This window comes from Rhipicephalus microplus, chromosome 3 (assembly GCF_043290135.1).
Source record: "Rhipicephalus microplus isolate Deutch F79 chromosome 3, USDA_Rmic, whole genome shotgun sequence".
Classification (NCBI taxonomy): Eukaryota; Metazoa; Arthropoda; class Arachnida; order Ixodida; family Ixodidae; genus Rhipicephalus; species Rhipicephalus microplus.
The window spans coordinates 13,044,540-13,066,696 of record NC_134702.1 but is presented as its reverse complement, the minus strand read 5'-3'; the positions used below and the strand labels follow the sequence as shown (position 1 = coordinate 13,066,696).

Genomic DNA, 22,157 nt, shown 5'->3' with positions numbered 1-22,157 from the left:
CCATTAATGTGCCAGAGTGGTGATACTATATCCACTGTTATATTAACTGCTCTTTGTAAACTCAAGTATTACGACAGTGTTTCATTTGCAATACAGTAGCAGCGCTGGGGTCGCGATGACGTTTATCAGACATAGTCATCCGACTATCGATTCCAACGAAGAAGACGATCACAGTTATGATAATTATAAACAGTTCAGGAAGCCGAAGGTAGTAGAATATTGCGCCTACACATTACTCTCTGTTAGCAATCACCCGTTGAGCTGAGTCGAGTAACTCGTTTAGTATTGCCAACCGTAGAAACGCGCCCACCGTGGTCACATTTCTATGCAGGCTAAATAGATTTAGGCGCACGTTTAAAAACACCGAATGGTCAAAACTTCCAGAGCTCTCCGCTACGACGTCCCTCCTAACCATAACGCCCTTTTTAGATGTAAAACCCCCCAAACTCATTGTCGCTAGTGGGTGACTTATTTCGTGTACTGAGGCATGTCTGCTCCATTCTTTATGCGTGTACGTATACTTTTACTGGTGCTGATGCACGACATCAAAAACCAAAATCCCTCTTGTTTGGCGCCTTACTTTCGCTGCTGATGTGCCACGAAACGTGGGGATGTTGCGAGTTATGCGAGCACATATTAACCTCTTTTGCAGGGTTAACATTCCCTTCGGAAACACGCCCCAGTTTGCAGAGGTCTTCAATTGCCCCCGAGGCAGCAAGATGAACTTCGCGAAGAAGTGCAGAATTTGGTGAAAGGAGCATTCTATGCATGCATTCGCCTTTCCGTCGTCACACTAGAAGAGTATGTGTCTGACGCCGTAAGTTCTGCAACGTGGCGTTCGTGAAAAACGCTCACCAATTGCAATAAAGAGTCGCAAACAGTAAACCATTCCGTTCTCTTATACTTTGACAAATGCCTTGCTATCTTACAGCTAGCTCGTTGAAGAAATTTAAAAAAACAGTCACATTTTCACCGAAATGGGGAAGCGGTAAATGCGACAGCAACAAATCGGAATGTCATACGAAGAAAATTTGACAGCTCACTTCAGCAAACATAGTTGTTGCAGCGCGAGCGAAGTGGCCTTCGTGTGAACTGTAGTCTTCAACGCAAAGTTTGTGATGAAGGCAGTTCACGTAGAAAGCACCAAGTACATCTGCTACCATAAAGGTAATCGGCGTGTATAAGTAACTCACCGTTATTATACTGGTATATATGCTGTGAGGCGGAAAGGTTTCATGCGTCGCACATCAGATTGAGGGTCGAATCCCCACTCACTCTGTAGAAATGTTTTATTGCAATATATATATATATATATATATATATATATATATATATATATATATATATATATATATATATATATATATATATATATATATATATATATATATTATATATAGTCGATGCTCTTTCATTTGTCTGTGTGTAAAGATGCCATTTACTGCGACTGTCTTCAAGTCATTACTGTTTCACTCGATGGCCAAACACGAGCTCTCCCGGTACGCACGCACTGACAGTTAGTTTTCATTAATACACAAACTGTCACTGAGCCATCGTCCAAATAATGTTTGCAACGACTGGAAGTGCACATACTCATAGCTTGAGGGTTGCATGCAGAAATGAAGGCAGCTGCTTTTAGAAAAAAACAGCTGTCGAAGCAGGAAACCACATGCGTACGGCAGATCGCGCCCTCGTCTCCGGATGGAAACACCGAGGTGTGTTGCATGTGCTGCGAGCTCACCCGACCTGTAGCAAACGTGAGGGTGCGGGTAAATGTTAAGGAATCAGCTGGTAAAGATGCGTCCTGGATGAAAACGTGTCATCCTACCTTGTCTGTGCGTACTGCAACCTCTCGGTCAAAGCCCCGCCAGCGTTGATGACACCGAAGTAGCCTCGCTTATCGTGGTAAGTGCATCCTGCTCGCTTGGACATATGGTGATTTCAATTCAATGTCAAACTTCCTTGTAGTACACGAAGTTGTTTCCGAATCTAAGTTGGAGAGGTTTTGCAGAAGAATAACCGACACCAGTTTGTGTTCAATTCACCTAATAGAAGGCAAATCCTGTTTTTATTTTACTTTCCACTGATTACTTCTATTCAAGAGTAAGACAATCTTGTTGTAATACACCTAATGAAAATTGGGCATATCCCACGCGCCATGGAAGTCTGTTATACAAAGCATGTGGAGGGAAGGTGACTGGTGGTGGTATTGAGCGAAACGTTACGAAACGATGCAGAACATATCTGCAAATGTTATACGCCCCGGCATGTATGTTGAACAGTCATATATGTTTTATGTAACCAGCTGTTTACAGTGGTGCAACGATTACATAGCAAAATGGGTAATGCCAACTACAGAAGTGGTTAGCTGAAACTTGGAGCTTGCGAAGATGGTATAGCCCTGGATAGCGCTACGCAGATCAACTATAGTGGATGGCATTTAGCTAGAATTGATGCTAAACCAACGTGACGCCTATGTCATTTAAGTATGCATGTGTTAGGCTTATAGAATTAGATTGGCAGCTCTGCAACCATGATAGATGTTACAGGAACATTACACTTGCATAGTTTCTTTTCACAAAGCAGTTCCGAGACATTCGTTGGCTGTGTGGTAGAATACTTGATTGCCACGCAGAATTCTTGAATTCAATTTCTACTGTCACCATAACATTTATTCTTTGCATTCGTCGGGTCAATGCTGCCGATGTCAGTTTTCATTAACGCTTTCGAATTTAAATTGCCAGTGTCTGTTCTCGCAGTTCCTCGGCAGATATAAACTGTCAAACACCTGTGGCGCATACCCGCGTAGACCGCGGCCTGTGCTTTACGGGTATGTGACACACGTGTCTGTAGAAAAAGGTTTCACATCGTACGCGGCTGGACTTTCCGATTATTCCTGTCTTGATCAGGCAGTCAAAATCGTCGAACCCTCTTACCTTCTCATACTAATTTTGGTGTACCCAAAGTTAAAGAGGTTATCACGACAGCACCCACACTTAGGCGGATAGATATATTGATGGATGGATGGACGGACGGATGGATTGACGGATACTGTTTGCGCAAACGCATTCATGGTCAGTCACGTCGACCATGAATACGTTTGCATTAACAGTATAATCCTCTTGAAATGTTTATATATAAGTTACTGACTTAACAATGCTATGTAGTAGAGTGATGAATACACCTAAGTGCAGCGTATAAATAAAACGGCGTGCCACAGACTTCAAGATGCTCTTGAGCAAGAAGTGATAGATGAATATATTTACGTTGAGAATCTGTGGGCTTCGTTTAGTCTCCCACATTTTTCATGTGGACGTCTTGTCTGTCAGTTTTTCGTCTCAAGCTCTTCATTCATCGCATCTTTCATGCATTTTATCTCTATCCATCTCTCTTATAAGAACGCAGCTACATGCAGCCGAGAAATCATGGCAGAATCAGGGTCGGTCGCTGCAGTGGACGCCAGCACCAGCAAGTCTCTGCGGCTTCGCCTTCAAGACAGCCGCAGAAGTTGGTTCACACTGGCAATGTGCATGGTTATGGCCCACACTGCGACCATAGGAAACCGTTCACAAGGCGCCATGTACGTCGGCATACGAGAACACTTCGGGGCCAGCCACGGAGAGGCATCGTTGCCGCCTTCACTGCAGTCTTCCCTCTGCCTGGTTGGAGGTATGTCGAGTGATGTTTAAATATACGGGTCGTTTTTGTCTACATTTTGTTAGTTTTTGAGAGAGGCACCCTCTGAACAAAGGGACAAAGTACACGCCGTTTCACAACGAACGCATGTGCATTTCTTGGCAGCTTTTCACAACGGTGAGCCCGCCAACCGTGTGTCGCGTATGACTACAGTAACTTAACAAATAACACAGCAGAATGTCTATATAATACACAGTAACAAGGTAAAATACACAACGTACCACAAATGCGGCGTCACCTGAGAGCGCTAGCCAGTGCCTATCGTAGCCATGAAGGTGAGTGTGAAGCACTTTATGTTTCTTTCTTTCTTTTCTGCCAGCTGGAGTCACGTAGCACGTGACCCTTTAACGAGCGGGCGGCTGGCCAGTAAGCCACCGTATACTATACTTGAAGACATCGCGTCTGCCGGAACGAGACCCTCGCCATTAATGAACGAAGAAAGGTAACTTCAGGGCTTTGTTGACCGGCGCTGACTAAAAATACCAGGTTTGCGTGCACATAAATTCCCGACAAAGTAGACGAGAGGATGACCACCACCGTAGCTTAATTGTCGTCATCCAGAGGTGGCAGGTTTGTTCCCTGCCGACGGGAAGTTGCCTGTTCATCTTCTAGCAAACTGCGCAGCAGACGGGACACACGAAACGAGACCAACGAGCGCAGATGAAGCTTTACCAACTACCCCAGCTTTCAACGCTTTGTGCTCATCCACTTTACTTCCTCTACAATGTTTTTCATTATTCTGCCATTTTTACGACTCTTCTGAGTGGACATGAGTAACCCGTTAATGTGCGGGATTTGTGTTCTTTGTTCTTCTAGGAATTTTCACGGGATTCCTGTGTGAGGTGATTCCAATGCGGTACATGTCTCTGGGCAGCTCCCTCCTCTTGTCCCTGGCACTCATGGTGTGCTACTTCGGCCTCACGGTGTCCTTCATCTCATTCTTCTTCGGGGTAGTACATGGTGAGGCCCCTTTCGGTGGCATTTCATTGATATTACTCACACAGGCGTAGTTATTATTTTACCAAATCGTATCAGTGGTGCTCGTGTGGGTGGACGTTTTCGACGCGTCGCAAGTTAACATGAGGCCCCATTAGCAGTAATTTCAGAACACTCGTTATCCTCTATGTCTTCATCAATGTCTCCTCCCTTGCATATCGCGTAAGGAATAGTGGGTGTATGATATGCCGAGAATATTGTGGTAACCTAGATCAAAATGCACCATGAACAGGCGAATATTGTGAAACAAGGTGCCATTTCTCTCTCTCTCTCTCTCTCCATTCAGAATACTTAATTGCTCAGAACCACAGAAAAATAGCAAGCTGTAGAAACGTAGTGAAGGAAGGAATGATGTCGACTAAGACAGGTTTTGCAGGAAAATAAATGTACATGTAATAACAACAACCATAATAAAGGGTCTGCCTACTCAATGTTTTCATTCGTATTCGGGCTGTTCACACACGTCGTTTGTTTTTGCTTCTCATCCCATGCGCTATGAACTGGTTCTTCGAAGTGGCGTGTAGATCCCTCTTCTTTTTGTTCTGCCGACTACTCGTAGATTGTCGTGTGTGTTAAGGCAATGATGAACCTTTCGCCTACCGCAGGGCTGGCAGCCAATGGTATGTTCGTGGTCACGTCTGTGGTGGTGGGCGAGTACTTCGTTCGCTGGAGAGCCACGGCGTACGCCTTGTCCGCTGCAGCCAAAAGTTCGCACTTCCTGACTCCATTCGTGGCCAACCACATCCGCGTGCACTACGGCACGCCCGAGATATTCCTGCTGTTGGGTGCCCTGTCACTGAACGGATTCGTGGCTGCTCTCCTCGTGAGGACACCGCCGTGGAGACTGCATCTTAAAAGCAAGGACGCCGGGCTCGCTCGACTCAAATCTGGGGCAAGCAAGGAACATAGCTCAACAAGCGTTAAAGATGAGAATACAGATGCCACACTACAGGGAGTGAACAACTCTACGACTGCTGATGTTGCATTTACTACTGAACCTTTGCTAGAGGAGGTTCCGCTAGATCATGAAGAATGTGGGTCGTACCACACTCCTAGTGGCCCCGAGATTTCTTTTCAAGAACATAGCGTACCTGTCACAGCCGCGAACTCGTGTAAGGTATCAAACACATGTTCCAAGGCAAAAATCATGGTAGATGAACGTCCTGTTGTTATCTTTTCTGCGTCCCCAACATTATGGAGCAATATAATCGCATTCTTAAGGAGATCTGCCAATACATTATCGAGAATTGACTGGAAGGTCCTCGTCTCACCTCTGTTTCTGTTCGACACTCTGTCATTTTCCCTTCAAAACTACGTCTTATCAAATTTCGTTCTTCTTTACTTGGACATGGCACTCGAGTGTGGCGTAGAAGCCAGCTTCGCGAGTTACTTTCTCCTTGCGTTCAATGTCACTGTGGTTCTGAGTTCTCTTGTCAGCGGCTTTGTCATAGATAGACGCGTGTTGTCTATGAACGCCACGATGATTCTGGGCTTCTGTGGCAACGCGGCGTCCTGCGAGGGCCTCGCGTGGTCCCGTTCCGGAGGTCAGCTCCTGGCCTGCGCCGTCGTTCAGGGCCTAAGCTGTGGAGCGATGGTTACCGTTGTATGCCCCGTTATCATTAGGGACTTCGGCAGCGAGAGACTTCCCCTCGTGATCGGCGGATGCCATACGGTCATGGGAGCCGTGCTGCTCGCAAGACCGTCACTCATAGGTGAGATCACAACGTGTTTTGTTTTTGTTTTTTTTTTTTGTCGAGGGGGGGGGGGGGAGTTGCAAAAGGCGAGGGAGGAGTGTTAGTGCTTAGAACGACGTTTTGAGTTTGTCCAGGTGCCAATATGGCTTGGCACACTGTGCTGGGTGTAGACTTCACTTTATGAAAACTTGCAGAGCGTTGCCTTGTAGTCATTTGAGTGACGTAAAAGTTCAGGAAAAGATTGAAGATCTTAGTGGATAGGTGGACCCGAAATGTTTACGGAAAATCCTCAGGTGCGCGACTCGGCGCGCGGCGCACCGCTACCACGAAGAGAAAGTCAGGCCAAGCCCGACCGCCGCATAGTCGATCTTCTAGACAATCCGCAGCTGAGCCCCGGCATCGGCACTCTTGATAGCGTGAAGAGGTTAAAGATTCCTGTACACTGAGTGCCACTGACACTTCGACATGCAATTTTTTTTTCTTCAGGGCAGCAACGCAGTTGTCTTGCCTTCATCTTGCGCTGTCTTGAATGAGAATTCGACCACGGTGAAACAGTGGTTACGGGGCTTAGCTGCTGAACAGGAAGTCGCGGGTTCGATTCCTACCGTGGCGGTCACATTTCGATGAAGGCGAAATGGCAGAAGCCTGTGTACTGTGCGATGTCAGTGCACGTTAAAGAAAGCCAGGTTGTCGAAATCGCCGGAGCCATATACACTACGGCGCCTCTCACAATCATATCGCGGTTTTAGACTGTAAAACCTGGTATTATTATTATTATTATTATTATTATTATTATTATTATTATTATTATTATTATTATTATTATTATTATTATTATTATTATTATTATAGATATCTTTCATGCCTGCCTTTAGGTATAGTGATTAAGGATATAGAGTTATTACAGAAAAATCTTGCACTGACTTGTTTCTGCCCTGGTTTTATCGTGCAGGCTACTTCAAGGACGTTCTGGGATCGTATGTTGGTATTCAGCACACCTTCGCATCGTTAAACGCATTTCTGGCGATCCTATGGATGATCAGACTTCTGTGGCCGAAGTGCCCTAACTGCGCGTAAACATCGCCTGCCACCTACAGAGTGGTGAAAACGAAATTTATTCTATATATTCCGTCACTGGAAAGTATCCACACTTTCAATAGGGGCTTACTGTACAAAGTAGGGTGCTTATAATACGTCGTATACTATTAAATATGTACACGCATATTTTTGGAACCTAAGTATATAGCATTTTTAACCGTGAAGCTTTGGATTTCTCTAATGTATATCTCGTGTTGCATGAATTTATTGCAAATCTACAGCCCCGCTGCTGAAGCGAAATATTATCCGATTGTTGCATCTGTACACATCACTCTGTTTCTATTCCATTGTAACTTGTACGCATACAGCCTTAATGTTAACACAACAATTAAATTAAATGAGTGAATAAATGAATGAAGTTGTAGCCAGCGCTAATGATACAATGAACAGCACTGACACTCGTAAATGCCTAAGCTGTTCGTTTATCTCTGCCGTTCTTGTGTCACACATTGTGAATTGCTAATTATTAAATACTTCTGCACAAGGCTAGCTTCTTCGAGGCGGGCCGTGCAATTAAGGAAGAATAAACGTGTCACTCACCCTAATCTTCTGCGACGGAGAGGTGCTCAAATTGTGATGTCAAAACGGCACCATTCTCGGGTGATACACAATAATGAATCTATTGACGCGACATAATGCGGTGGTAGTCTTAACTGAATATATATAGAGTTACAACGCCTTAAATCAACAAATAAGCAATGTCACTTCATGCATTGTCACGGAAGTGAAGTTGTAGCTCGTTCAAAGTACTACGGAGAATATTTACCACAATATTCTTATCATGAACATGCCTCATAAACAACGCCTTCTTTTTCTTTTTCGTTTCTCGCTGATTTTAAAGAAAATTATTCATTTATTTATTATGTTTCTTTATTATGTTTCTTTATTATGTCTATGGAAGCAAATTACTTTTTTGCATGAATTATATCCATGTACAATATATCGTGTGTGCATTTCATTTTCCTGTTTTCTTTTTTTGTTCGTCACCACCTTTTATTGTAGGGTGGCCAGGACACCCTCAAGATGATTCTATCAGCTTTTTTCCCTGGTCTCCCAGAACATTTTGTTGTAAATAAATAAATAAATAAATAAATAAATAAATAAATAAATAAATAAATAAATAAATAAATAAATAAATAAATATAGAGACTGGAGTCGCTACACATGCTCCCACTGAATCGATTTTGCTACTGCCATGCGTGTTTTCTCAGATCTCGTTTGCGCCAAAAAGAAGAAAAAAAACATTACAGTGGAGCGTGCAGAAGCGTCGGCCATTTTATTATAAAGTAAAATATCGGTAACTACAGCCGCATCTCTTTTTCGGTATGGTCCTGGGGGGAGGGGTTATTGTCTTTCTTTTCCCACTCCCATTGGAGCGGCACGAGTGGTTGCCTTGGCAACGCGAGTCGTCAGGGTTTCGGCACGTGGACGACTCCGGGCTGATCAAGGTTGGGGCCCACAATGTATTGCGTCTGGATGTCCTGCACGAAACAGCGGAAACAGAAGCAAAGCTTTGTGAAATACATGCACGCTAGTGGTTGAATGGACTCGATTGAATTTCCGTTGTGTACAGAGTGGTCTAACCACACCAGCCTTCATCACTGAAGACATGTGGTATTTCAGAGAACTGAGAACTTCAAGTTTTTTTTTGCCATATTTAGTTCTTTGCCAGTTATATTTACGGTTGAATTATTAGTTAGGCTGTATTGACATAGTATATTATTATTATTATTATTATTATTATTATTATTATTATTATTATTATTATTATTTCAACTTGTACGCCGTCTATGATAACTGTTTCATACAAGAGGTTTCGATGCAACATTTGAGTATGTATGGTACCTCCTAATGCATCATGCTAAGTACCCAATAATAATGAGCATTTAACGACAAATATTTACGCTGATTGCCGGCGTTACGAGAATGTCAGTCTAAGTCATTAATTAGCGCTGTATATCAAAAGTGTTTTGTGGAAGCTATGCATAAATTTGAGTGTCAGTTTGCCATATACTATACTGCTACCCAAGCCAGGCCCGTAGCCAAAGGGTTGCAACCTCCCCCCTCCCCCGAAATTAAAGGGGGGGGGGGGTACCGAAAATAAGTAATGAAAATAGGTGTTTATCAAGGGGCCTTCAACAAATGCCTTCCCCCACCCCTCGGAAAAACATTCTGGCAACGGGCCTGATCTAAGCACAGAAAATCAACATTCGCAATATTTCTGACATGGAACGTACATTCCATTTGGTGGCATGAATGTAAAAAAAATTAAAGAAATGCACTCTCGCTTCACAAAATAAAAACTACCCGAAAAGAAAAATATTCTCCAAGCCCAATAACATCTGTGGATATCACGGGCGTGCGCCTATCAAATTTTCTCGCTCAGTCTTTTTATAGCTCTGTGTATAGACAAAAAAATGAACAAAAAGTAACATTTGCTTACACACGTGTTGCTTTGAACGGACGTAAAGGTAACACTGGTTCACAACTATAAAGAATCTGATAGAAGTTCCTTTCATAACTTGCATATTAATGCGGTGTTGTTATCTAAGCCCACCTGAAGAACGACGCGTTGTGGTGCTGACTGCTAGGCAGTAACCAGTCTTGGTCTACGCCTTTATTCTGTGTGCAGACATTCGTACTGAACGTAGTATTACTGACGTAACTGCAATGTGATGCTTACATTGAAGGGAAGCTAAAGAGAAAGAAAAATTTTCGATTACTCTTTCACGATTCCGAAATCGCCTCGCTTGCTGCGAGAAGGTGCTTGGTAAGCAAGGAAACGTGCAAAAATGAAATGCAGGTAGCGACGCCATTATAAAATTCTCGCACTAAACGCTATGACAACACAGATTTTGACGGCGTTTACTAGGGCCTACGTAGTTTCTAATGAGTAAGTTCAGAGGAGTACATCGACCTCTGACTGAGGGGCTTTAGAATGTACATGACAGTTTTCAAGAAGTTTTTCGGAGCTGTCGCCAAAATTAGACGAGTATATTTTGAAATCCGTGGCGTCACGCGCGAATTTCGGCATGAAATTGGAAAATAGAGGTTCGCCATTGAATTTTTCCTGTAATAATAAACTTGTAAGATTTGAATTATCGTCATTAGAGTACTCCAAGCTCACTTTGTCAATCTAAACTCATTCATTGTTTCGCTTTAGTGTCCCTTTTTAGGCAATAAAGTGAATCCTGCTTCAGAGAAGTTCTACAGAGAGCTTCTCATAAGACGAAACAACCAGGATGATATAGTAAAAAGCAGTAATGGCCCAGAGGAATTCAACATCCCACCAGTAACGACAGGGGAAGTAAGGAAAGCCGTAGAAGGAATACAAAAACAAAAAACAAAGCCGCTGATGAGGATAAGGTAACAACGTACCTACTGAAAGATGGCGGAGAAATTGCGCTAGAAAAACTGGCCACCTTATTATATACGAAGTTTCCCTTGACGGGAAGTGTACCAGAGTCTTTGAAGAACGCTAACATAATCTTAATCCATAAGAAAAGAGACGTCAAGGACTTGGAAAAAAATACTGGCCGATCAGCTTACTGTTCGTTCTCTACAAACTATACCAAAATGACAGCTAATAGAATTAGGGCGACATTAGCGTTCAATCAACCAAAAGACCAAGCAGGATTTTGTACAGGCTACTGCACGAAAGGCCATATTCATACTATCAATATGATAATCTATAAATGCGCTCAATACAACCAACCCCCACACATAGCGTTCATAGATTACGAGAAGGCGTTTAACTCAATGAAAACATCAGCAGTAATGCAGGCACTGCGGAGTCAGGGCATCGACGATCGCTACATAAACATCCTGGAAAAAATCTACAGCGGATCGACAGCCACCATAGTTCTTCATAAAGCCACATAAATCCAATAAAGAAGGCTGTAAGGCAGGGAGACATGTTTTATCCAATGCTATTCACTGTGTGTGCCGGAGGTTTTCAGGGCCCTATATTGGTAAGTTAGGGATGAGAGTTAATGGAGAGTATCTTAGTAACCTGCAATTCGCTGAATAAATTGCCTTAATAAGTAACTCGGGGGACGAGCTACAGCTCACGATTACAGAACTGGGCACGGAAAGGATAATATTAGGCCTGAAAATAAATATGCACAAAACTAAAGTAATGTGCAACAGTCTCGGCAGAAAACAGCACTTCGCGACAGGTGGAGAGATGCTGGAAGTGGTAAAGGAATATGTCTCCTTAGGACAGGTATAACAGTGGAGCTGAACTATGAGAGTGAAGTAACTAGAAAAATAAGGATGGGGTGGACATTGTTGCTTGGTCGAAGGTGAGAATATCACCTAGGCAGTGCCAAACAAAATGAGGTGCTAAAAGCTTTCGTAAGTTTCGGAACATCAACCGAGACAAAGAAGCAGAAGGTGGCTTTCGCCTTCGAGTAGTCTTAGGCAAATGCGTAAATACAGTGTACAAGCACAAAAGAGATTTTAAGGCGAAAGTCTTTAACAGCTCATACTCGCGGCGTCCAATCAACCATCCGAGCCTTAAGACTTTGCCACCTGTGTCTCGCCCTCGCACACTTTCAGCTATCACGTGATTTTTGAGAGAGTGAAAACAATGAAATATTCAAAAACAGAAAGAAATGGGCATGGCTTAGTTAGCCTAATGGCCACGGGCTCTCATAGATGACACACATTAGAATTAACAAAGCGTCCTTCAATTTTTTTTCACCGTAACCGTGCGCGTCGAAGTCACAGGCTACTGTTCCACAAAGTTAATAGACTACCGTAGTGAAGCACTTTATAGCTCACCCTTCCGCTGTACCGGTTGTAGGCTATCTGGAAGACGATGCCCGTGCCAACGGCGAAGAGCGCCACCAGCACCACGATCGCCAGGATGAGCGTGTGATCCTGGCGGCCGCCGACTGCGAGGTGCGCAGAGGCAGGATAAGATTGTCTATAATAAGTACTGGAGATGTTTAACTGGTAACACATCTAGCACCGACATCAAAATTATATTCCCAGCTTGTTTTAGTGCACTTCAGAAATAAGGCCTCTCCCATTGATCTCCACTTTACACTCGACTGTGCGAGCTCATTTCATTATATCTATGCCGTAAAGGTGTTTATGCGTTTATTCGACTTGGCAATCAGCACTCAGTGACCATCGGTAATGACGACAGTTATGGAAGAGCACGAACTTCCAGCTGTAGCGGCTTTCGGTCAGAAAGGAGCCGAAGAGGGTGACCGACTAGAAGACTCTGGGGATGGCGACAGATGACACAGATCGTACGCTTTGCTACACTACGAACTGCTTGTTTTTGTCACTACACCTGCCTCTCTGCCTACCTCCACTGCTTATTTTATTCCTTGGTAACTATCCACTTGCTCTTAATGTCTACCGGTTGTCTGTTTTAAGCATTGCGTGGCTGGCAAAGGTTCATTTATTTTACTTAATGTCAAGATATGTGCTCTTCCTAGTGTTTCCCTGACCCATTGCGCCATCATCCGATTGCTTAATGTTACTCCTTCATTTTTTTCCATCACATGCTGCGTGGCCCTCGACATTTAGGGGCAAAGCTCCTTAGGGTGCGAGTCTGTCTTTCCTCCGTTGGTGTATGTGGCCACCTTGAAGATATCCAACTACACCCCATCACTGATCCACCACTTCAGCGACCATAAAGCCAATACTGTTGAGAAGTAGGCGATATGAAATGCAACATGGTCATGTACTTGTATCCAGGTGCGCGTTAAAGAACCATAGATTTTTTCCACTCCGTCCACCCATTGTTCCTACGTGACGGCCTATAGTTCCACCTTTGCAAACTGCCCACTACTTCGTCCTCGGAAACATCTCGCTACGCCCCATCGCGAATTCATCACTTCACCGACCATAAAGTCGTTATAATGAAGGGGGAACGGAAGCGACGTATAGCTACCATTTACCAGTAATAAGATTTTTCGTATAAATACATACAATGTTTATCACGTCTTTGATGATGTAGTGGGTGATATTCGTGGATGGTTCATGGTTTAACGATGAAACCCTCCAGCACTTCGCCCCACTCATTATCATTCACTCCGTGGATATGGTGTGATTTTTGCTTTGGTTGCTTTGTTACCTTCTATGTTTCACCCCGTATGTTAAATCTGCCAGTACATACAGTGAGTGTATACTTTTCGATTTAAACCCCACCGCGGTGGTCTAGTGGCTATGGTACTTGGCTGCTGACCCGCAGGTCGCGGGTTCAAATCCCGGCTGTGGCGGCTGCATTTCCGATGGAGGCGGAAATGTTGTAGGCCCGTGTGCTCAGATTTGGGTGTACGTTAAGGAACCCCAGGTGGTCGAAATCTCCGGAGCCCTCCACTACGGCGTCTCTCATAATCATATGGTGGTTTCGGGACGTTAAATCCCCCATATCAATCAACTACTTTTCGATTTAATGACAGTGGCAGTTTCCTTGCATTATTTATGAGTACTTGCTGATTGCATTCCATCATACCAAGCATGCTACTCCAAGTATGTATGTATGGAGAAGAATCACGTAAAGCACATTCCTCGCGACACATTGCAGATCGTACACAGAAACAGGACAACGCTAAGCAAATATTTCACCGAGACCAGTGACAGGCAGTCGCACAGCGAATGTGCAAGTGTGCACGTATATGACAAGAGTGCAATAAGCGCAGGAAAATACGTGTTCGCGTGTGCGACGTTCGTTAAATGCTCGTCTAGTCAGGCAGCATGTTTCACAGAGTGAAAACGTTAATGACGTAGTTAAGTGACCTCAGTGCTCACTTGTTGCAAGTTGAAGGTGGCTGCCTGCGTTAAAACTACATTCTTGCTCATACCGATGCACCGCGCGTATATAAAACTGAGAAAGTAAGGTGCAAGTAATATATGAAGAAGCCGTCCAAAAGCAGCTCGATCACGCAAGGAAAAGTCTATTGTAAGCATGCAGAACTGTACTGACGTTGCTTTTTTTTTATTGATATACTGAGATTGCCACTCGCACCCCGCGATGCTGCTTCGTTCACAACCTAGTATATTTCATAAAAGGCAATGACGAATACGTTGTCTGTTGGTCGCAGTGTTGGGAAACGGGTACGCCGATCAAAAGAAGGGTACACGTCAAGTGTGGCAGCAAGATATTCGCATATCGGTGTTACAAAGTGTCTCTGCTAAATGCAACACAGCTTCACGTGTAGCAGCAGCTTCTTTTTATACGCTGAACATTTTAAAATCTATTGGCGACGTGAGCTCAACCTCCGTTCTTATGATGTGGTAGGGTCGCCAGAGGTGACCGACTATACGCTGCAATGTGAGCTATGGTAGTAGGTACGCTGAATTCCTGCTTTGTTTATTTTTATTTATTTGGCAAGACCACACAAGGTCGCACAATGTCTCAAGGTCGTCTATGCTTAACCTTGAGAAGATATGGGGAAAAATATTTATCGAGCTACAACGAATTCCGACCAGATGTGCACAACGTTTGGGAAAACATTGTCACTACTGAATAAACCATTGCGGAAACATTAACTTCAATATTGCTTTTGAGCTTATCCGTCAAAGCGGCTGATTGATTTACATTATAGGAACGTAGTACGTAAAATAAAAAGTCAGCCCGAGTGCAGTTAGATCAGAACTAGTCTGCTGCGAGTATCGCTACTACAGATATACGGAATACTGTGTTGGCTGCCATCACTAATCACATAAGGAAGAAGAGGGGGGGGGGGGCTGCAAAGTCTTTTCCATGTACGTCTACATAATTTGGGGAGAAGGCACGGGCGCGAGCCCTACTCACCCCGCCACCGCTATGGTGGATAACGAGGTCTTCGTAGATGCAGCGCAGTATACGACTGCTCGGATCACTTTGTATCAGTTGTCACCACACTTAAAGGCAGCCCTTTGTCGTCACTGACGTTATTACACACGAAAGCCAATCGCGCTCAACAGGTTGCGGTAGCACTGGCTCATGCTGCCACCAAGCGCACAGCTATTTACACAGACTCGCGAGCAACCACCCGAGCCTTCATGACTGGTTTGGTAGGCCAGGAACCCGCTCGAGGTCTCTCTGCCACAAGTTTTACAGACAAGAAGCACATAATCTTGTTCCTGGTGCACGTTGGCCGACACGTGCATGGAACCATCCTTAATTGATGCATACGAGTTGGCGCACTCCCCGGCGCAAGGTCTAACATTCCACGTCGGGAAGAATTACTCGGAGGACACGCTCTGACATTACCGAGATCCCCTCCTAATCCTTCGTTAAAATAGCAAGCAATTGAAACGGTGGAGGTTCCCCTTCCACATCTAACTCTAGACGGAGCTCAGTCTATCACTTTACATCAACTAAAGACTGAGGCATACGCTTCTCCCCTTAAATTGCCTAAATATATGGACGGTATATATAGAGCCAGGCTTCCCTCGCTATGGTAACCAGTGTTTCACTTTACAACACGTTCTGTGACAATGTCCTGCACTGCGCAAGAGCCCCGGGTCTCCCTCGACGGGACTGGCGATCTCCGACAAGCAGCGAGAAGGAAGACCAGCTACAGGCTATTCAGAGAGCCCATGACATGGCCGAGGAGATGCACCTCCCTGTCCCGCCGTGGGTGCGGCCCGCCGATGTTGCCCCATAAAAGGGAGTGAGCGCCGTCACCGGATGAAAATATAGTTTTTTTTCCTGCCTGCCTGCCTGACGTCTACACAAAGGGACCAATCCCATCTTTGTTCAAATAGTATGGTTAAAGCCAGCAGCTTGACGATAATGGTTTCCCAATGTCCCTTGTGTCATATTCCAAGAATTGATTAATTCCAATATTTGCTTCAAAATCAATCTTTTTACGCTGCGATGAAACTTGACCCGTCCCCTGAAGGGAAATTATTCGCATGCCTATGAGCGTAATCATAAGCCTGAGCTTTAAATGATGATGTGCGTGGTCCGCCTTAGTAAAATCAGTACTGGCGCTTCCCTTAAGACTAATGGAAAAGAATTGAGCCCCCTCCCCCTCTTGAGCACACCTTCGCACAATCTGCGGGTGTTATGCTTTTCGCGAACGCTGACGCAGCGATATGTCGCGCTTACTGCAAAGGCGCTCGTCGCTTCCGTCACCGCAGTTGTTGATGCCGTCGCAGACGAATCCCGACCAGACGCAGTGGCGGTTGCTGCAGGCGTACATGCCGGACTCGCAGTTTCCGGACAGGTCTGTGCCGCAAAAACCACGAAGTGCCATGTACAAGCGACAGTGTCACAAATGCCTTAAATTTAATGCTCCACTCTGACTAATGGACCTTCTAATCCTGTAGCTACAACATCACGGTGAGAAATGTAAGCGTGCGACGCGTGGAACCTTAAAAGAGCCAGCACAGGAGATATGAGCATGTTTGGCTTCACGTATACGTCGTGTATAGTTCGAACTAAGCTACCTTTCTTGTTTCTTCAACGCTTCGTTACTAAGCTTAAATTTCAAGCGCTTTATTTCATGACTGAGCAGTCAATCTTCCGCAACATGCGCAACAGTTCATTTGCTCTGCATTTGCTTTTCCCGTCGTTAATACCAGTGCGTGCACCCATTTATGATCGCGATTCGACCAGATACAGATTTACTTTACTCACCGTGATTGGCTCTCTCGTAAAAGCTGCAGCAGAGAACCATGCATGGTTAAGAAATTTGATCCCTATAGGCCTTAATCGCGATTAACAGTGCATCGTTTGACCTAGAGTATAAAAACTTCGTTACACTTTTAGAAGGTGCAAGTTTGCGGTGCAAGTTCATTAAAAGGTACAAAGGTGCTATCAAAATTACCTGTTTTTTTAAGGGCTGCACAATAACAGTTAGCAGTTGTTTGTTATATAATACGAATCGAATGATGATAAACAAGCGTTCTACAATAAAGGTGTTATCCAATACGGTAGGCGCCGACAAGAAACCATCGCATGAACACATTCTATAATTCCTCGGCGTTAAGTCCCTATACACCATCGCTTCCGTGTTCTTTAATGACCGTTGTCGTAACATTAACTTCATTCACCTGTAGTCATAAATACCAGCTGGCGCTTAACAAACACTTCTTTAATCGACGCGCGAGCATACCTTCGAATTAATATTTGTATGTTCGATGGTTATTGCACATAGAAGAAAACCGTGATTCGTTCTTTTTATTTACGTAAACTTTATGCGTTGGCAATAAAACATTTGGCTATAGGGTTGGTTTGTCTGGTCAGAAAACGACCACTTGAACATTAAAATTTAGCCGCCGATCGGCAGGCTGTTTGCAGTTACAGATGCGTTACCGCTGTCCTTGTAGCTGGTGAGGATCATTTCTATTCTGCCGGGCTTCTCGCCGCCGTTGTTGATTACCCATTCGAGCGCCATCTGCGAGGTGGTGGTGCTGATGCTCTTACCACTCGCATGCTTGCCACACACGAGGTCTGGCTTGTCGGTCATGTAAATCTGCGGAAAAATGATGAAAACACAACGTGTTCAAAGTACCCTCAACCGGCTATAGCTCGAATTGGTGAACCGCGATTGATTAACGACACATGATTGAATTTCGCGCCATAAAGAAAGAGTGCTCTGTAGTATTCATTTCAGAGCTCATATAGCTACGTGCCACCGACTTATGTAGCATCGTTTTTCTTTAGAGCTCAAGGTCTTAAGCCCCACATGACCACGCATATCTCTAGGCAGACAGCGGTGTAGCAGTAGTTCAGCTGCATCTAAGACCATCTCAAGATCAATAATAAATGTACACCGTTGTTCGAAAAATACCTTCATGTAGATACCATCACCCGCTTACTTATGAAATAGTGCTTGAAATATGACTTTGGCTCCAATTATAGAGTAAGGGACAACAACCGGTTTTCCTTCATCGAAAACAATACAAAGTCTACAAACGTTTATCTGCACGCGTACACTGACAGCCTGTTTGTCCAAGATTGAACGACTGTCGAGTCAGTCCGGGTCAGCTAAATTTCAAACCGTTTGGGTGGACCGACCTTGAGGTACATGTAGCATATGAAGGGTTGCTCTATGGTGTCCAGCTTGACGAAAGAGATGGTGAGCCGCGCGTGCGACTCGGTCTGTATCTGGATGCGGCACTTGCTCACGCTGCGCGGCAGCACGCCGGACCGGTGCGAGTAGATGGCCATGCTCGCCTTCTGGTCGCGCAGGCTCAGGTAGTGCGAGCGCTGAGCCTTCGCCGCGAGACCGCCGCACGCCTCTTCCAGGTACACTGCATGCGACCAGGGAGACGTACGTCGAGTGCGTTGTCAGGACGCGCGAAACGGGTGCAACTGTTCAGCAAGCGTAAGATGCTGTTATGCCTGCGAGTCCACACCGAACGTCCATGCCTCTGAAAAAAAAAATCTCTGTCAAGGCCAGCACGCGAGCCCGCCTGACGCCAACAACTCAACGGCGTCATCACGCGGCGGTGCCTTTCTGTCGCGCACGCTCAGCGAGCCCATCGAGGCAATCGGCGCCTTCCTGCCTGGCGAGTCTGACGCAATGCGTGGTGACGTCACTCGTCCATGGGTGCAGCCACGTGCAGCGCAGCGGCTTCAGATTCGATGACGCGGCCCAGCGGCGACCCCATTGGAGGATTCTGACCTCACGACCAGCGGCGCTTCTGGTTGGACATTTGGTTACTCAAAGAATCCACCCGGTGCATACAAAAAACGCCCTGCGGCGCGTCGCGAGTAGTAGGCCTATGTGTCAGAGGAGAAAGCTCGGCTGTCCGAGTCTCTAAGCTGTCGGCCCCAGTGCCGAATTTGTAACGCCTCTGTATATATGCTGTACATAAACCCTGTTTAGCTCACCGTCGTCTCGTCCGCTCGTCTATCAGCTCTGCGCAGAAGCAGTCGCGAGCTGAGAAACCTACGCTACCAAACGGCTGGTGACCTTCCCGGCGGAGCTCGAAGCAGTGGCGCCTTCGGAACTGCGTTGGCGTCGTCCCGGCTTTCGTAACAATGCTCACGTAAGTTTGCCGAATGAAGCAAGGGAATTTCGAGAGTTCGTTTCGTTGTTTTAGGCAATTTTAAAGATAAGTTTCCGCCAAATTGTCTTCTTTCATTCATTCGTAGCGAGAGTTTCGGTCCGGCAGACTTGGCGCCTTTAGGTATTGTGCAATAGCTTATTGGTCGGCTGTCCGGTTGTTAAACAATCACGTGCTACGTGACACCAGCTAACAAGAAAAATAGTGTTCCGCACTGAACGCGTAATAGCTGCGAGAGGCGCTCACACACCTGCAGGTTTGCATGAACATAAACACCCTACAAGGGGAACGAGGGGAAAACCATCGCCGTATCTTCATTGATTATAAGAGCGCCCAGTTGCGTATTCCGAAGGTTGAAGGTTCGGTCTCTGTCGGCGGCACCAAGTCGTCTCTTCGTCCACTTCACTTTCTTCGCATCTACATTTCAATTACTACACTATAAACTTGATAAGACGGATGCTTGGGCTAGCTGGTGATATGTGACCAACATATTTGCACACCGCAATAAAAGGAGTAGTTACAGCGCTCTTTCCTGTCTAGGTGTCTTTCTTCAGTAGTTGCGCTGTAACTGCGCGTTTTCTTGCGCTGTGCATTTAAGTTGATAACAAATATGCATTACAATAAACGTCCTTTCTATCATGTTTGGCTTCTTTATCTGGTGGTTTTCGTTGAGGTAAATTTTCTTTCATTCTAAACATTCGGGAATTCAATGAACGCTTACGCTCTCGGTAGGACAGCGTGTAGGTGGGCTTCACGGCGTTCCGTTGAGACCCGTTGATGACTCTCTGGCTGAGGAAGTCGCCTTGCGGGCGATTTCCCGGGTAGCCAGCCGCCGTCACCAGATAACTGAAGCCCGCCAGCAGGGTTGCCAGCAGCCTCGTGGACTCCATGCCTGTCGTCGAGATGTCCCGACGCCAGAGCGGCCTAGCTGTCCCGACGCCGGCCACGCGTAACATTGTTAATGACAGTGGTGATGGTGGCGCGAGAGTCGTGAAGGACGAGGCCATCGCAATATTGTGTGCTGTAATGTGGGAGTGTTTGGCTATGTTATTACATTGTTTCGTTCCTTTCGTTGGAATTTATGACATGAAACACATAGGCATATATGTTGTGTCATACATGTAAATTAAGAGACGTTATCGGTAGTATTCGTTCTATATTGTTCTTTTTATTGTTGTTGTGACCTCAAACATGGCTCATAACCACACAGGGGGTAGGCCAAGAATTGATTACACGAACTTGTTAGACATTTCGAGTATTGAATACTGATAACTAAAAGAACAAAAATTAACGTAAAATAGAAATAGTGCAATAGTCCCTCATTGTTTATTCTATCTTCATCTTCTTCGCTGAGGTAGCTGCCTAGCACGGGTCCTCTCATGGCGCCGCAGTCGACAGTGACACTTTATATAACATTATTGAGTAAAGATTTTTCTAAAATTATCCAGAGGGGACTCTGGCACTGCGATCGTTCAGCGACCATGGGAATGATGGGTATAGTACACGGATTTGCCTAGTCTTCGTACTTGCGGGTGGCGAATCGCACCTGTGGCTTCGTTTAATGCTGTGTTTCGATTTTTTTTTCGAAAAATATAACGAACCTTTTTGAACTTTGTGACCCGGTTTTGAATTGGTAAGCCTAAATATTAAGGGGGTGAAGTGCAACCGCTGAACATTTGCTGATTTGTTTCGTGAGAAAACAACTCCAAGCCATATGTACACACACGGGGCCATAAGTACGAAAATTAGACAAATCCGTGTACTACCCATCATTCCTATTCTTGCTGAAGCGCCATGCGTTGGAGCTACCTTGACACGAGCGCCAGAGTTTCCTCTAGTGGATATATAAAAAGACTCTATGGTCCCTTGGAAACACGACACACACACATACACGCTGAGGATGTTTGGCAAGAACCGGATAGTTTTAAAAGAAAATTATTTATTTATAAGCTGGATGTCTACTGAATGGTGCACAAAAAAACTAAACAATAATGAAAAAGATAAGTATAGCTAAATAGGAAAGTTTGAATATATGTAACGAAGTGGAGAACTTAAAAAACACTAAAGCAATTTGTGGAACCAGGAAAATAGGTGTGGAAAATGATTCTATAACCTAAATCTCTTTTAACCTCAAACAAACTCCTTCAAGGCACCCGCAACCTACCCGCCACTCTACGTAAGAGATGAAGCCTCAAAATAAAGTACGTTTGATACATATAAACCTAATCTAAGCAGTTAGAAGGTAGCACCTATGGTAATTTTGAGCTAAGAAGATTCTTGCGGGAAAGGAAATAAAGCTCAGTTGTCTCATGAACTCCGCAAAAAAAATGGCCCCGTATTTGCATGTTTTACTGCAAATGTCGTCGAAAGACGATAGTCTTGCGTGTTGAGAGAGTGAACAAAACGTTTATTTCATCTGCGCGAGAAAATAAGTGAATTGTATTCTGGAAGCGCTGCGTTAGAGAGTCTCTATCCATGCAGCGAAGGCGAACGAGCGCATTGAGGCACGTTAGACACGAGTGCTATCTGGGAGTCATCTTCGAAAACGAAGGGAGGCGTGCGCGCCTTCAGAGAACGATGCGCGCCTGTCTCGGAGGCGATAAAGTGCAGAACGCCAAGCGACCGGCAGGTGCCGCCACCGTGTAATCTTAGCAAAACGTTGGAAACACTTGCCTTTTTAAGCGTCGGGTTGCACTGTCGGCG

General features: G+C 45.0%; 3 protein-coding genes across 6 annotated transcripts in view; 2 read left to right on the top strand and 1 right to left on the bottom strand.

Annotated features, from left to right (window-relative positions):
* LOC119163862 (carboxypeptidase D) overlaps nt 1-885 on the top strand; it is a 129,828-nt gene extending 128,943 nt beyond the window's left edge. For all 3 annotated transcript variants that reach the window (XM_075888914.1, XM_075888913.1, XM_075888912.1), the window contains one exon: nt 653-885. In XM_075888914.1, the coding sequence (XP_075745029.1) occupies nt 653-752 (100 nt within the window). In that variant the 3' untranslated portion in view covers nt 753-885. The remainder of the gene's footprint in view (nt 1-652) is intronic.
* A 567-nt stretch (nt 886-1,452) lies between these two features.
* Nucleotides 1,453-8,399, top strand: LOC119160107 (uncharacterized). Of its 2 annotated transcripts, XM_037412831.2 has the most exons (5): nt 1,453-1,905; nt 3,399-3,669; nt 4,513-4,656; nt 5,298-6,404; nt 7,339-8,399. In XM_037412831.2, the coding sequence occupies exons 2-5, from the start codon at nt 3,426-3,428 to the stop codon at nt 7,461-7,463; spliced, it is 1,620 nt and encodes a 539-aa protein (XP_037268728.2). In that variant the 5' UTR covers nt 1,453-1,905; nt 3,399-3,425; the 3' UTR covers nt 7,464-8,399. The 2 variants fall into 2 exon arrangements, with proteins under 2 accessions (XP_037268728.2, XP_075745021.1); XM_075888906.1 differs by lacking the exon at nt 1,453-1,905 and having other exon boundaries at nt 1,915-3,669.
* Nucleotides 8,400-8,745: 346 nt separating this feature from the next.
* LOC142803600 (uncharacterized) lies at nt 8,746-20,410 on the bottom strand. Its single transcript, XM_075888907.1, has 6 exons — nt 20,176-20,410; nt 18,460-18,695; nt 17,755-17,914; nt 16,546-16,665; nt 12,270-12,382; nt 8,746-8,965 (listed from the first exon to the last, which is right to left on the bottom strand). The coding sequence occupies exons 1-6, from the start codon at nt 20,408-20,410 to the stop codon at nt 8,894-8,896; spliced, it is 936 nt and encodes a 311-aa protein (XP_075745022.1). The 3' UTR covers nt 8,746-8,893.
* Nucleotides 20,411-22,157: the final 1,747 nt, after the last annotated feature.

Excerpts from the sequence above, each read along its gene's own strand:
- LOC119160107 (XM_075888906.1), top strand. The coding sequence starts at position 3,366 with ATGCATTTTATCTCTATCCATCTCTCTTATAAGAACGCAGCTACATGC. Across the intron at positions 3,670-4,512 it reads TTCCCTCTGCCTGGTTGGAG|GAATTTTCACGGGATTCCTG; the intron begins GTATGTCGAGTG and ends TTGTTCTTCTAG. Across the intron at positions 6,405-7,338 it reads CGCAAGACCGTCACTCATAG|GCTACTTCAAGGACGTTCTG; the intron begins GTGAGATCACAA and ends TTTATCGTGCAG.
- LOC142803600 (XM_075888907.1), bottom strand. The coding sequence starts at position 20,410 with ATGTTACGCGTGGCCGGCGTCGGGACAGCTAGGCCGCTCTGGCGTCGG. Across the intron at positions 16,666-17,754 it reads CACCAGCTACAAGGACAGCG|ACCTGTCCGGAAACTGCGAG; the intron begins GTAACGCATCTG and ends TTTGCGGCACAG. Across the intron at positions 8,966-12,269 it reads ACAACCGGTACAGCGGAAGG|GACATCCAGACGCAATACAT; the intron begins GTGAGCTATAAA and ends TGTTTCGTGCAG.